This window comes from Hemitrygon akajei, chromosome 16 (assembly GCF_048418815.1).
Source record: "Hemitrygon akajei chromosome 16, sHemAka1.3, whole genome shotgun sequence".
Lineage (NCBI taxonomy): Eukaryota > Metazoa > Chordata > Chondrichthyes > Myliobatiformes > Dasyatidae > Hemitrygon > Hemitrygon akajei.
The window spans coordinates 31,149,880-31,165,995 of NC_133139.1; the positions used below are offsets into that span (position 1 = coordinate 31,149,880).

General features: G+C 41.2%; 2 protein-coding genes and 1 long non-coding RNA gene across 6 annotated transcripts in view; 2 read left to right on the forward strand and 1 right to left on the reverse strand.

Moving 5' to 3' along the window:
- Positions 1-9,431, reverse strand: part of sppl2 (signal peptide peptidase-like 2) — a 50,860-nt gene extending 41,429 nt beyond the window's left edge. For 2 of the 3 annotated variants that reach the window (XR_012101773.1, XM_073068625.1), the window contains exons 1-3: positions 9,164-9,293; positions 8,179-8,298; positions 4,718-4,900 (exon numbers count right to left, since the gene is read on the reverse strand). Coding sequence is in view for 2 of the 3 variants with exons in the window: in XM_073068625.1 (XP_072924726.1) it covers positions 4,718-4,900; positions 8,179-8,298; positions 9,164-9,211 (351 nt within the window). In the remaining variant the exon portion in view is untranslated. Of the gene's footprint in view, positions 1-4,717; positions 4,901-8,178; positions 8,299-9,163; positions 9,294-9,325 lie in introns of those variants that run through there. The other variant, XM_073068626.1, reaches the window with a different exon arrangement.
- Positions 1-16,116, forward strand: part of LOC140739938 (uncharacterized) — a 369,849-nt gene that overhangs the window by 151,316 nt on the left and 202,417 nt on the right. The window lies entirely within an intron of this gene.
- Positions 8,682-13,459, forward strand: LOC140739936 (U6 snRNA-associated Sm-like protein LSm7). Of its 2 annotated transcripts, XM_073068629.1 has the most exons (5): positions 8,682-8,740; positions 9,352-9,468; positions 9,731-9,821; positions 11,509-11,580; positions 12,224-13,459. In XM_073068629.1, the coding sequence occupies exons 2-5, from the start codon at positions 9,463-9,465 to the stop codon at positions 12,364-12,366; spliced, it is 312 nt and encodes a 103-aa protein (XP_072924730.1). In that variant the 5' UTR covers positions 8,682-8,740; positions 9,352-9,462; the 3' UTR covers positions 12,367-13,459. The 2 variants fall into 2 exon arrangements, with proteins under 2 accessions (XP_072924730.1, XP_072924728.1); XM_073068627.1 differs by lacking the exon at positions 8,682-8,740 and having other exon boundaries at positions 9,332-9,468.

Below are 16,116 nucleotides of genomic sequence, written 5' to 3' on the forward strand. Positions count from 1 at the left end.
CCTCCACTGGTAGCTCATTCCAGATACCAAAACTGCATGAAAATTTTGCCCCTTAGATGCCTTTTAACCCTCCCCTCCATCCCCACACTTTAAACCTATGCTCCTAGTTTTAGAGGCCCCTAGCATGGTAAATTCCTATCTAACCTTTGCCCTTCATAACTTTATATATCTCTATCACGTCACCTCTCAAGCCTTCCTCCTTCCAGTGAAAAAGAACTAGTCTATCTAATCCATTTCTGATAGCAAACTTCCAATCTAGAACAGATATAAATAGAAAATTATTTTAATTACAAACCACTTTTTTTTAAAATGAGGTCTTCGACCCACTCTCAAACAGCTATGAAGAGTGGATTTATAGGGTCGCTAAGAATGAAGAATTGAGGTTTTGGACTACTGATAAAGGGGGAAGTGGGAGAAAGTATTGCAAAACAGGTCTTCACATACATTTGGTAAGAAAAAGAGGAAAGAACAATGTAAATGCAGGAACTGAGCAGGTGAGGTGGGTGTGGTTACAGGAGGGCACAGCACAACTTGCTGGGGAATTAAAGAATACCTCATGGGCATGGAGGAGCATTAAAAAAATGCAGAAGACTATTGCTGGTACAAGCCCAACACAATGGTGAATAACCACTGGAGAAAGACAAGAAGCAAATTTAGAAATTATTGTAAACAAGAATAGGGAAAAAAAATTAGACCAAGGACTGAAAATGAACAGTTGTCACGAGGTCCAGGAAAATTTTAAATAGCTCCACAGCAGCACCTGCTGTCCACAGTCTAGAACTGAAGCCTCAGATGAACCACTTCCATAGACAATTTCAAAGTTAAACGTCAAAACCATTTCATGACAATTGAAAGTAACTTAATAAGTTATTTAGACATGCATAAAATATTTGGCAAAATTTACATAATTGCCACAGGAATCCTTTTGTATCACAGCTTTTACTCTATATTTGCAGAATCCCACCCAATGATTCATCCAGTAAGACCTGGATTCCAAAAATCTAGATATGTAGATGATGTTTAACACCCAATATTATTTAAAAATATGTTACACATCAGTGGGTAGCAAGTGGGATACAAATTTCCACAAAATGGCTTGTAACAATTATAGGACTCTTGCTTTTAAATGAACTCAGTAGGAAGAAGACACCTGTCTTGTTTTTAGAGGACTATGTATGTGCGTGGGTTAGAGGGAAGAACAGGGCTTGTTTTGCTGTTGTTGGTTTACTGCTCATTGTGCCTTGTTTTGTTGCGTTCTGTGCATTTCTGCCAAGTATTGTGGGCATGCTATGTTGACACTAGAAGGTGCGGCAATAATCGCGGGCTGTTCTCAGCACACCCTTAGGTGCACTGTTAACACAAGTGACATAGTTCACTATATACTTTGATGTATACATGATGAATTAACTTGGATCTTGAAATTGTGACCAGAAAGCTCTATAGATTTAACACAGAAAGCAAAGCAGCAAGCAACATATTGCATCAAGGTCATGATTCATACAGCCCAATTTTAAATTACATTGTATTTGTATTTAATAATCTTCACAGCGATAATTTGTATTGCTCAAATTCATTGTATCAACTTTAAATATTGGTGTTACAATAAACCAGAGCTCTCGCTTCCAATGGTACCTTCAGAATGTAGTGGCAAGGACAGATCATGCTTGACAGGAAGCACACCATGGGGTTCCTGTTCATTGATCCCCTGAATCACAATAATGTTCTTGATGCATTTTCTACAGCTGAATCTGAGGCAGAAACAGTTACGGTCATGCTGAATGATGGGACAGGCCTGAGGAGCCGAATGGCCTACTCTCACTCTTAATTTATTTCTGTCTTTACTGAAGTACCATGTACAGTTTCAGTCACATTTAAGGAAGGATAAGTTGGAAGCAGTTTGGGGAAGGTTTACTCAACTGATATCTGGAATGGTTATGAATAAAGTCTTATAAATAAAGGCTTGAAAATTGGGCTTGTCTTGACTGTAATTTAGAAGAATAAGAAGGAATTTGAGTGAGGTACAAGAACTGAGGGGTCTCAATGCAATTACCAAGGGGAGGAAGTTACCTCTTGTGCAGAACCTAAAACTAGGAGTCATCTTTTAAAAATAAGAGAGGGGGTGTGGTTCATCAAATTAAAAGTGAGGGTTTTTTTAACCTCTCAAAGGACCATAGAAAGTCTTTGGAATGCTTTCTCAAAGAATGGTGTAAGCAGAACCTTTCACCATTTTCAAGGCGGGAGTAGATGGATGAGAAGCAAGGGAGTGGTGGGTCCCTTTTGGGGAAACTCTGCCTGCATCACAATATGGATGATGCAGTTAAACCTCTTTTAAATGTTGAATGAGGCAAACACCTATGTGTAACTACAAGCATCAGGCACACCAGCACATCAGCTCTAAGTGCCCCCTTTATTTTTCATCAGAAATCTACAGGACATCATTGATGATAGTTAGGCCTGGACTGTCTAAACTAGACAATAACTTGTAAAAGTTTCTACAAGTTATGTGAAAATAAAAACACTCAAAACTTTTATAGATGTACTGTGGAGAGCATTCTGACTGGCTGCATCACTGCCTGGTCCACAGGGGGCTACTGCACAGGACCGAAAGAAGCTGCAGAGGATCATAAATTTAGTCAGCTCTATCTTGAGTACTAAGACACCTTCAAGGAGCAGTGTCTCAGAAAGGCAGCATCCATTATTAAGGACCCCAGGGCATGCCCTTTTCTCATTGATACCATCAGAAAGGAGATACAGAAGACTGAAGGAACACACTCAGCAATTCAGAAACAGCTTCTTCCCATCTGCCATCTGATTCCTAAATGGACATTGAACCCGTGAACACTACCTCACTTTTTTAAAAAACAAATTATTTCCATTTCTGCACGATTTTTAATCTATTCAATATACGTATACAGGTGTCCCCTGCTTTCCAAACGTTCGCTTTACGACATTTTGCTTTTACAAAAGACCTACATTAATACCCGGTACCTGTTTTCGTTAACCGAAAGAGGATTTTCGCTTTTACGAAAAAAGACGCCCGCTTTAAACTTGTGTTTACCCCGAGAAAAACTACCATGACCATGAAGCCTTGTGCGGGCAGGTGTGTGCGCATGCGTGTACGTGCCAATTTTTTCCTACAAATCTGTTTTGTCTTAATCTTCCTGATTCTGGTAAGTGAAACTACACTGTACATACATTATTTCTACTTTATAGGCTGTGAATTCATCATATCATTCCTGCTTTTACTATATGTTAGTGTTATTTTAGGTTTTATGTGCTATTTGGTATGATTTGGTAGGTTATTTTTTGGGTCTGGGAACATTCAAAAATTTTCCCCATATAAATTAATGGTAATTGCTTCTTTGCTTTATGCCATTTCGGCTTACGAACGGTTTCACAGGAACGCTCTACCTTTGTAAAAGGGGGGGGGGGGGGGACACCTGTACTTTACTAACTCTCAAAGGTTCATTTATTATCCAAGTACGTATACAATATACAACTCTGAGATTCTCCTCCTCCAGATAGTCATGAAACAAAGAAAAACTATGGCAGTAAATTCAAAGAGAAACAGCACACCTAGCTCCCTTCACAAAAAAAAGAATGGCAACATGATCATCAACCCCCTCCTCCCTCACACAAAAACGCTACAAAAAAAAAAAATCAGCCTCCAAACCCCACTTTCCCCACAAAAAAGCTAACAAAACCTCAGCAAGAACATTGACTCCCCCCGCAAACCACCCTCCCCGCACAAAAATGCAACAAGGACATTGGCACCAAAAACCCACTTCCACTGCAAAAACTAACAAAACCTCAACAAGAACATCAGCCCTCAAACCTTTTCGCCCCGCACAAAAATGCATTAAGAGCATCGACCCCAAATCCCCATCCCCTGCACAAAGCAAAATAGCAAAAGCACAAGATCAACTCCCAAACCCCCACACCAGAAAACACTCTCACGGCATATGAAGCAGCAACAGATATCCAAGTGCTAAAAGGAGGCGTGGAAGCATACTGAAGGACATAGGGCCTCCTCTACTGTCAAGATGAAGCCACACTCAGGTTGGAGGAACAACACCTTATATACCGTCTGGGTAGCCTCCAACCTGATGGCATGAACATTGACTTCTCTAACTTCTGTTAATGCCCCTCCTCCCCTTCTTATCCCATCCCTGATATAGTTTTTTCCCCCCTCCTTTTTTTTCTCTCTTTCTGCCCATCACTCTGCTTGTTCTCCATCTCCCTCTGGTGCTCCCCTCCCTTTCTTTCACCCTAGGCCTCCCGTCCCATGATCCTTTCCCTTCTCCAGCTCTGTATCCCTTTTGCCAATCACCTTTCCGGCTCTCAGCTTCACCCCACCCCACCCCACTCTGGTCTTCTCCTATCATTTTGCATTTCCCCCTCCCCCTCCTACTTTCAAATCTCTTACTATCTTTCCTTTCAGTAATTCCTGACGAAGGGTCTCGGCCTGAAACGTCGACAGTGCTTCTCCTTATAGATACTGCCCGGCCTGCTTTGTTCCACCAGCATTTTGTGTGTGTTGCTTGAATTTCCAGTATCTGCAGATTTCCTCATGTTGACATAGGGTTCATGTTCTTTTTTGCAAACTTTTATCATTGGACACTTACAGTCTCCAGATTAATAGGTGTCAGAGTGGCATAAAGTTACTAAAAGCATTTTCAGCTAAACTGGATCAATATTACTCTCTAATTTTCCTTACCAGGCTCTCTCTACTGACAATGAGCAAACCCCTGGCTCCATTGATTTGTGCAAGTCGCACTTTATCATAGAAAGTACAGTTTCCACGCATCACCATGGGAATTCTGTTGTTAAATCCATGTAGGGGCACATCTGAAGGTGAGCACAGCACAGAAGATGTCAAGTCTTGGACCTGCAAGAGAGACTGAAAAAGATCGCAATTTTTGATGCAGATTAAACAATTTGCTGAAAATATTTTCAAAAATCCCTTTGAGTAAATCAAACCTGCTTCTAATGAAAATAACCAACTTTACTGCATTGGGAAGTAGCAAGGAGATTCACATGTTGCCTAGATTGGAGGGTTTTAGTAATGGAAAGAGAATGGATATAAGATGGACAACACACACAAAATGCTGGTGGAACACAGCAGGCCAGGCAGCATCTATAGTGAGAAGCACTGTCGACGTTTCGTGCTGAGACCCTTTGTCAGGACCTCGTCTGGGTCTGGGTCTCAGCCTGAAACGTCGACAGCGCTTCTCCCTATAGATGCTGCCTGGCCTGCTGTGTTCCACCAGCATTTTGTGTGTGTTGTTTGAATTTCCAGCATCTGCAGATTTCCTCGTGTTTGGGATATAAGATGGGCTTATTTTCTCTGAAGAAAGGAGATTGAGGTCGACCTGACAGAGACGTATAAAATTATAAGAGGCATACAGTAAATAGTATCTCCCTCCCAAGGTAGAGATATCAAGAGGGAATAGTTTTAAAGTAAGAGGAACAAGATTTAAAAGGGAAATGAGGGGAAGGTTGTTTTAATTATGTTGAGATTGGTTGGTATCTGTTACTCACTGCCAGTGGCACAATCAGATACAATCATCACATTTAAAGAGACTTTTAGGCAGCAACTGAACTGGCATTGCATAGGATATGGACCTAATATGGGTAAGTGAGAACCAAATCATCAACGATTCCTCCTCCTTCCCACAAACACACAGTAGTCAAATGCTGAGTTTCTCCAGCAGACTGTTTTTAAACTCTATGACTATTTCTGGAATTGCACATTTTTAAATAAATATTCATATTAAAATAATACAACAATAAAAGTGAATTATATATAAACAATCTCTCATTATGTGCTGTGTAGGAAAAATTGAAACAGACAATTGTTTCTTTTTAAAAGTCAGAGCCTTTGACTAGAACAAAGAGCATGTCTCCCCAAGAATCAAATACAGTATGGTAATTTGGCTAACTGGTCATCCTTTGTACATCAGCATAGAAAATGAACATCGACACGTTGCACAACAGTGAAGATCCCTATGATCAATTTTGGTAATACAGAATTCTACCAAGCCTTTCAGACAGATATCTATTTCACACTCTTGGTGAAATCAAACAACCCATCTATCTCTCAGAGAGATCAGCAGCTGATGTACAGACCAGTATTTATCAAATAAGCTTAAAACCACATGGTTACCTAGTTTATCTTTACTCGTTAACTAACAAAGTTGTTGAAAGAGTGGTACAGAGGGCAGAGCTTAGGATGATGACACCTAACGGCAATTCCTTTGCTTGAAACTTCGGAAACATCTATCTTTAATATCATTTTTTTCCTTTTCCGGTTTCTATTGAAGACCCTGACCTGGAGTTACATGCTGACTTTGGTCCTTTGCAGGAATGGGACCTGCTCTCAGGGCCTCATGACCAGCCCTTTTTCGATATGCCAAAGATGCGGCCTAGAAGACCAGCGTGCCTTCAGAGCGCTGGATTTTTGTGGCTCTGGAGGCAGGTGCATTCGAGGTCGGTGTCACCACAGAAAACTAGTGTGTTGTGGGACTACATGGAAGATTGAAAGCAGCAAGCCAGCTGTTGGCTGTGTGCCCAGAGACCCGAGATCTTTGGGCACAGAGCTCGATAAAAGCGACGCAACAGACTTTTAACACCATAAATCGGCGAGTTGTTTTGTTATGTCTCCCCTCTTGCTGTAAAACAGGGACACCTCTTTTTCTCTTATTAGAAGGAGAGAGAGCCTGTGGTATGTCGATTACTGGGTGAATGAGTAGTCTTTGGGGTACCGCAAATCTGCTAGTCTTTATTGATGCTTTGCTGCACGCTTGAGTGCTCGGTGGGGTTGCCAATTTTTTTGTTGGTGGAGGGATTGATCGTTGGTTGATCGTTGCTTTGCTGCTGCTTATGCATGGGAGGGGGGAGCTGGGGGGGCTTTGGGATTCTAACATTTAACTGTCATTCATTCTTTGGGGGACTCCTCTGTTTTCATGGATGTTTGCGAAGAAAAAGAATTTCAGGATTTATATTGTATACATTTCTCTGACATTAAATTCAACCTATTAAATGGAAATTTAAATTCTTCCTCTTTATAAATTGTGGATATTTTGCACAAGTAATTTGCATACTTTATAAAAATGGAGTAAAACTGACATCAATCAGCTGATGAATGATATAAATCTAGGTCATTCCTAAAAGGGAAAGGTATCCAAAAGAAAGCTATGCAGAAGCAGGAGTTTATTGTTGTTGTATGTTCTATCTTCATTCTTTATGCAATTCATCATTCATGTTGAATCCATTCAGTGACATATAGAGCAGAGAAAATGGCGGTTCAGAGTAGCATCAATTGCAGGAGGGGTGGGTGGAATTATTGATATTTCAGGTCAAATCTCTGCATTGGGACCACTGCTCCCTCTCACTGTTCCCCATCAGTGGTTTATACTGCTCTCCTACCTCTTGTCACCAAAACGGTGGGCATAACTAGACTGCTTCCCGTGAAAAACTGAAGAAGGTGACAAGGAACACGAAGGAACAGGTAACTTCAGATAAACTTCCACTTTAATGAAAGGGAGCAAAAGCTGACATATTTAAAAACCAACATGAGTGAATCTGCAGATGCTGGAAATAAATAAAAACACAAAATGCTGGCAGAACTCAGCAGGCCAGACAGCATCTATGGGAGGAGGTAGTGACGACATTTCGGGCTGAAACCCTTCATCAGGAGTCTGTTGTGTCGCTTTTATTGACTCCTGATTAAGGGTTTTGGCCCGAAACGTCGTCACTACCTCCTCCCATAGATGCTGTCTGGCCTGCTGAGTTCTGCCAGCATTTTATATTTAAAAACCATCTGCCTTTGAGTATCACCGAAAATTCAAATATACTTTGCAATAACCTTGAATTTCTGTTAGATGTCAAGAGCATTTCTGAAATGCCACATATTTACATAAATTTAGAAGCCTGAAAAATGATCCTGTGGCCTTGCAAATTATGTAACTTTCAACTCTCCCCACATCCAATCCTGAAAAGGTGTAAGTTCTGACCACACCACATTTGTGAGCATACAATAAAGTAATTGGGGTGGCAGGGCTTGGGGCAATCTAGATCCACTGTCAGAAGAACTTAAGGTACAAGAATTGTATCTGTGACATGCAGCCAGGGTGAGCTCCAGATGCAATTGCTAAATGTTACCCAAACCATACTTACCGCTTTACTGAGATCGATAGGTAAATATGCCCAGGAGGGGTTGAACTGGATACAGTAATCTTTTGCATTTCCTTGCTCCTTTTCAGACAACACGTGGACCATCCCATACTCAGACAGCACCTGCATATTTCATAGCAAAATGCATTACACTAGCAGTTCCAAATATAGACAATACAAATGATACCTGCTGTGGTTAACCCAAACCCACTACTAGATCATCTGCTGGAAAAAAAAACAAAGATAACTGTGTACAATTATTCCCCTTCACATCCCTCTGAACTATCTGATTATTTATCTGGAAAAGTTCTAACTTTATAAGATTCAAGGAATGGCTCAAAACAAGTTTTAGCATTAGAGAAAGAAAATACACAATTAGATCATACCACTTGGTAATAACCAAAATTGCCAAAAGATTATAGTACAGGAGAGAAGTATGGGGGGAGGAGAGAAGAATTTTGGCAGGCGACCCTGGAAGGAGGGACATGGGCCCAAGAAGGGTGGGGTGAACAGAGAGCCCAAAGGAGGTTGCAGAAGGTGGGGGACTGAGGGGGCACGAACCGAGGTAATGTTGGGGGGGGGGGGGGGACAAGTTGAAGGACCCGATCCGGACTCACGAGGGATGCTAACTCCTGACCTGGGATTGGGGAAATGCAGACGTGGACCACGGTGGGGGTCGCAGACTCATATGGGGGAGTGGGGGTGGTAAAGGGGAAGCACAAAGGTGGACGTGACGGGTGGAAGGGATACGATGGAGGTTGTATTGGGAGGGGAAGGGGCACAGACCCCTTGAAGGGTGTGTTGGGGGGGAGGGGGAGGAAGGGACACGGACCTAGGGGGTGGGGGAGGGAAGGAATACGGATCCGGGAATGGGGGGACAAGGGGGAGGTGCGCGAACCCGGGGGGGGGGGGGTAGTGGAGGTATAAGGAAGACGACCCGGACAGCTGCGATCACAGGATCCGGCCCCGGGCTCGGCCGCCCGCTGACCTGAGGAAGCTGCAGTGCGATCAGCAGTAGCCGTACTCCCAGCGCCATTTTACAGCCCGCTCCTCCCCGCGTCCCTGCCGCGCCCACACACCCGGTCGAACCGTCCAAGGGCCAAGAGCAGCGAGGGTCGGTAACGGAGGGCGTCTGTTTACTTTCATTTACGTTTCATTGTATTTTTTGGTCTCTAGAGCCGCTGACGGGAGCCGGGCCTACGCCGACAAACTGGCAGCCGGATCTCAGCTTGCCGGCCGGGGTTAAAGGTCTCTGCGGTTCGGAGGTCACTGGCTGCCGGCGCGGAGATGGCGGTGAGTACCTGGTGGGTGACGGGGTGTAAGGCCCCTGGGGATGGCAGAATGGACTCTAAAACCACCTCGGGCTGCAGGGCGAGCCCAACTTTGTTCTCCTGTGTGTGTGGGCTCGCTTATGTCTGAGAGCCACCGCTAGAAGCCGGTTGTTGAGTTTTGAACAGCAACTTGGAAGAACGGTGGATTTACAGCAACGCGTGTTATCAGCGGCTCGGCCTTGTTTTATTTTACGCCATTAACAATTATATGTCTTTAAATATAGGATAAGGAGAAGAAGAAGAAGGAGAGTATTCTCGACCTTTCCAAGTACATAGACAAAACAATCCGTGTGAAATTTCAAGGAGGGCGAGAAGGTATCGTTTGATGATTTGTTTAATGTATAATATCTCGTGTAAAATGCTTTGAGGTTTACGAAACTTTATTCTAGGAGGTGAAGTCTGAACCCCCACCCCCCCCCCCCCCCCCACCACCTCCGTCTTGGGGAGCTTGGAGGAGGAAGAATGTCGGCAGCTATGAATTAGGTGGGCAGGGTATGGGGGTGGAATTGAGCAGAGTCCTTAAGTATGTCATGGATGAAGTCAAGATCTTACGGCTTATTCTTAATGGCAGTAAGATATTCAAATTCATTTTTAATTGAAGGTCATTTTAAAGTATGTGGATAATATATGTACTATTTGGTCCAAATAACTCATTGTATTTAAACACTCCTTGCAGCAAACTATCTCGGGTTCTCTGAACTCAAACATAACAAAGTTTATTTTGAGTTGCCTGTTTGATTTTTTTTCCCATCTCTGCTTTTCCTGCTATTAGAAGCATTCTGTATTTTATGAAAGGTTTCAACATTTTAAAGCACTCTTGGGTTAGCATTTAAGCTATCTCTTCAAGATAAACGGTAACCAGACTCATTTGGCAACATATGTCACAAACTGTTGGAAAATAACCTCATCCAACAACAGAGTTTACCATATATACTTGGCATTCTATGACATTACTTTTGCCAATTCCTCCATTATCGTTTCTATCGACCAGAAATAGTGGGACGGAGGATGGATATCCTGTGGTATAGCACTTATGTCCTGATGCCCCAAGGGCTTTTCACCATGTACAAGGCACAAATTAAAGAGTAATGTCTTATCTTCCACTTGTCTGGATGAATGCAGTTCCAATCATTTTCAAGAAGCTCAACACCATTCAGCACAAAGCAGCTCCCGTGAACCATCCCCATAAACTTACACCACTGGCTTGGCATCTGTTTTTGATGATAGTGTACTATAGTTGGTCAACCAGATCATTCTAGCAGGTATCTCTCAAACCAAGAAAGGTAGAGGTAGGAGATAGATGGGAAAACACAATTTGGATTCTCTTCCAAGTTGTCCACCATCTTGATTTGAAAATATATGGCTTGTCCTTCATTGTTGCTGGATTCCCTATCTAACTGCACTGTAGGAAAAGGACTATAGCAGGTCAAGAAGATGGCTCATTGTCACATTCTTACGGGTATTTAGGAATAGATAGTAAATGCTGCTTTTTTTCTGCAAACCGTATGTCGTAAAATGAATCAAGATTGAAAAAAAATGAATAAAACTGTTGGAATTTATTTGCAAAGAATATGCCCATTCTGTACTTCTATTGCATTTTTATTTAAAATCTTTTAACAGGAGTCTGTATTACCTGAAATAGAATTGCTAAAATGGAAGTATGATTGTTTGCACTGTTGTAACTATATGTTGTAACTATGTGGTTTTGTGCAGGACTTGTAGCTTTAGTTTTTGGTCTTGTTTGGTGGGATTGGAGCTCCTTTCTGGGGAACACGCTAAGATGGTAGCGTGATATTAATACGCAACAGCCTCTCCGGACTCTGGATTGGGGATTGCCAAACGTTATGTGGATTTTCTGGTGTAGTCTGTTTTGTCATGTGCTCTCGTGATATCATTCTGGAGGAATGTTGTCTCATTTTTTAACTGCATTACATTTGTGGTTTCTAAATGACAATAATCTGAATATAATACTGATTGGCGTAATTTTTCTTTTCTTCCACAGCCAGTGGGATTTTGAAAGGGTTTGATCCACTCCTTAATCTTGTATTGGATGGAACTATAGAGTATGTGAGAGGTACGACAATATTCTTATAATAAACTTGCTGTAAAGAATCCACATTACAGTGATTTAAGGGTGCAATGCATTTAGCTGCTACTTCCTAATGAAATTATAACTTTAATCCTAGCTGGGCTCTAAAATAGGGCCCTGAGTGCCTTTTGCTGGATGTTATTTCATCCTATTGCCTAAGCTTTCAAAGCATTTAATCAAGTTGGTTGAGAGAAGTTCTGTGCAGTAGAAGGAGCGGATGTGTAAAGCTTGTTGCTGAATCTGTGTAACGTTTCACAGTTAATTAGATGATAGCTAACTGCACCAGATTTGTATAGATATGTAACATAGGAATCGTAAGGCTACCAGGGTGCTAGAATCTAGCACTGATTCATTAGTCATTACTCTTCTTAGCATACTAAAGGGAGCTTGATGCTAATTTCTGGCCTAAGCCAATAGTGAATGCTGGACGACATTGGTGCATCATGATTCTGTACAGGGTTGAGAAGAATAGCATAGCTGTGCAGCTTCAGTGAAACATAACTAATTTTTTTCCTTAATTGCAGGAAGTTACTTTTCCTCAATTTGTCCAGTATTTTCTATGCCATGTTTTGTGTTGTAAAGCTGGATGCTCAGGAGCTAAAATATAATTTATGCTAATGAATTTCAGATCCTGATGACCAGTACAAATTGACTGAAGACACACGCCAACTTGGCTTGGTTGTGTGCAGAGGGACTTCAGTCGTTCTAATCTGCCCGCAAGATGGTATGGAGGCCATTCCAAACCCTTTCATCCAGCAGCAGGATGGTTAGCTTGGAGACAGCTCACCACCAGATCTCAGGATTTCGATGTAGTTGATTTTATCCATTAGCCAAAGCTGATGTGTTTGATAGGTCTTGTAATATCACCAGCACTGGGAGGTTTCTAAGTGTGCTAAAGGTTAGGGTGGCAAGCAAGAGTTTGTACTCTTCTTTATCGTATACAGATCAATCATGAACTTATTGCCAAGTTGTGTATTACAGGACTGGTTTTATTACCAGTAATCTGAGAAATGGTGTGTTTTCACATGGAGCTAACTTCTAGAAATGAAGCAATGGCAGTGCAAATTCTGAGCTTCAAAGAGCAAAAAACTGCAGATTCTGGAAATTTGAAATAATAGCAGAAAATGCTGGGAATGCTTAGTAAGTCACAAAGCATCAGTGGAGAGAGAAACAGTTAATGTTTTGGATCAATGACCTTTTTCAAGGTCATTGCCTAAAACCATAATTCTTTCTCCACGGATGCTGTCTGACTTACTAAGTATTCCCAGTGTTTTAATGCTATTATTTCAGGTTGCTGAGCTGCCTTGGGCACTGGAGTCATAATACACCACAAGCCCCGGCTAGAAGACTAGTGAAAGACACTTCTGTTACAAAAACCAGCTGATTTGGAAACCTGCAGTTTTATACTTTTCATTTACATTGTTTATTTAAAATGAACCAACATTTCTGGAGCTGCCTTTTATTTTCTCGAACAACTTTTATTCAATTCCTTTTTTTAAAAAAAAATAAAGCTATGTTGAATGGTTATTCCAGATGTTTGTGAATAACATTTCAGTAACGTGTTGGAGTCTTGCATAGAGCTTCATTTAATGTAAGTCTCTTTTAAGATTTGGTTTGTTCCCTTGTTTACTTTTTGAAGCTGGAGATGGATGTTAAACATTGTCCGATGTGTACAATAAACTTGTTTTTCCATTGTTTTGTATTGATTTTGCCTCCAATAAAAGAATTTGTAGTCAAAGGGTTAAAAAGCATCTCAGAACAGAAGAATGGATAATGTTTTACATTTGAACCAATGTTTGAAGTTTGTCACAAGATCTGTGAAGATCTCTCAGAATGCTTAAATAAAAGGAAATTGATGACTTTATACTTAATGTTTAAGATGCATTTAGAGAGATGGGAAATAAAGGGATATGGACAGGCAGATTAATTAGTTTAGATTGGTATCAAGGTTAGCACAGCCACACTGGGCTGAACAACCACTCCTGCACTTTACTGTTCCATACTATTTCTTTCTTTAGAGGGTAAAGCTGTGTATTGATCACAGGATTATGAACCAGGAACTGTTTTGAGAAGTCATTGGTGGCAACTGTGAAGAACACATACCTATAAGACCAAAACGAGACCTTTAGATAGAGGAACAGTATTGCAAAGTAGCATCTTCACTCCCAGCAAAATATAAACAACTCACCAGGGAGCTGTTTGAATTTTTTTTTGGCTGCAAGTGAAGGTGTCAGATATCTCAAAACGAAAACAAGACAGCATCCAATCTGGTTTAAGTGAGGTGAGAAATATTGAGTCCATTCTGAAACATCACATTGCATCCAAGGCCTCAGCGGTGGACTGAAAAGTTGCTGATACAGTAATAATAAGAGCTAAGTACAAGTCTTGGTTAAGACACCAAATGTACCTGTGTAGTGAAACTTGGCTGTGAGACTTGGGGAAACTGTCAGAACCAACTTCAAAATGAGCTAATGAAAGTTCAAAGTAAATTTATTATCTATGTATCAGTCTGAATATTTATGTATAGTTTTTCCATATTTCCCTTAGGCACCTTGAGATTCATTTTCAAGCAGGCATTTAAAGGAAATTTTATGGAAAAATACATAAATATTCAAAGACTGACAACAACCAATGTGCAGAAGGCAGACTGCAAACAGAAAATAATACCAAGAACATGAATTGTAAAGAGTCTTTGAAAGTGAGTAAAGCTGTAGCATTAGCTCAGAGTGATAGGGAATCTACGCCAGTTCAGGAGCTTGATGGCTATAGGGTAACAACTGTTCCTGAACCTGGTGGTGTGGGACCTAAGGCCTCTGTACCTCCTGCCCAATGGTAGTAGCAAAAAGAGAATATGGCCAGGTGACATTGCTCTTTGATGATGGATGCTGCTTTCTTGCGGCAGTGCTCCTTGTCCTTATTGGTGGAAAGAACTTTGCCTGTGATGCACTGGACTGTATCCACCACTTTCTGTAGCCTTTGCCATTCACGGCATTGAAATTTCCTTATCAGGTTATGATGCAGCCAGTCAGGATACTCTCCACAGTGTATCTATAGAAGATTGCTTAAGTTTTTGGTAACATGCTAAATCTACACAAACTTCTAAGAAAGTAGAGATGCTGTCATGCCTTCTTTATAATCACTTTAGTGCTGGTCCCAGGACAGATCTCTCATATAATAAGAACTTTATTGATCCTGAGTGGGAAATTATTTTGTTACAGCAGCAAAAAAAATATAAAAAAATTTAAAAAATATAAAAAAAATTTTAAAAAAACACACTGCAATAATAAATATAACATCCTAATAATATAGCAATGTACAATACTGTGCAACAATAATGTATGAAATAATAAAACAGACTATTGTACTATGATGTGTGTTCTGTCGCAAGGATAAACTGTTGTACATGTTCATTGCATTTAGTAGGAAAGCTTTTCGGTAACAATCCTTGTGACAATGGAGCTGAATGAGCCTGTTTGAAAGGGTACTCTGCTGCTTATTCAGTAGGTCATAGAGAGGATGTGCCTGATCATCCATAATGGATAACAGTTTGTTTGGTGACTTACTCTCCACCACTAAATGGAAAGAGTCTGGTTGTAACCCAGGATGGATCTAGCCTTTTTGATGAGTTTAAAATCACCAGCACCAATGCTACTCCCCCAACATATAGCCGCAAAGAAGATTGCACTAACTACAACAGACTGGTAAAAGATCTCCAGCATTCTGCTGCACATGTTAAAGGATCTCAGCTTCCTTAGAAAATAGAGTCTGCTCATCCCCTTCTTGTAAACAGCCTTGGTGTTGGCTTTCCAGTCAAGTTTGTTGTCGATGTGAACACCCAAGTATTTGTTGTACACCACTGCAACTTCTCCCAGAATGTATCCAGACTCGTCACAGTCCTCTTCCTCCTAAAATCAATCACCATCCCCCTGGTTTTGGCCACATTCAGGAACAGGTGATTCCTCCCACACCACTCCACAAACTTGTCCACCAGTCCTCTGTACTCTGACTCCTGCCCACCTCTGATACACCCAACCACCGCAGAGTCATCAGAGAACCAACCTTTCAAAGCACTTCACAGTGGATGTTGGTCCTACTGGATAGTAGTCATCGAAGCAGTTTACCACATTCTTCTTGGGCACTAGTATTATCAATGCCTGCTTGAAGTAGGTGGGTACCTCAGATTGCTGAAGTGAGTTGAAGATGCTCCAGATGGTTGATTAGTACAGGTTTTCAATACGTGGCCAATTTTTTTTCCATGGATTCATTCTACTTAAGGATACTATCAGAAAACCACTCTCCAATCCTCCCTGCACCTGTACAAGCTTCCTTTTACTCCTTTCTAGTTCTAATGAAGTCTCCAACCTGAAATATTGATTCTGTATCTCTTCCCACAGATGCAACCTGATCTGCTGAGTATTTCTAGAGTTTTATGCTCTAGTTTTAGATTTCCAGAATCTGTAGTAATTTTGATTTTTTTTAAAAATTCTGAACGCTTACACTGAGCAAAATATTTGAATATAT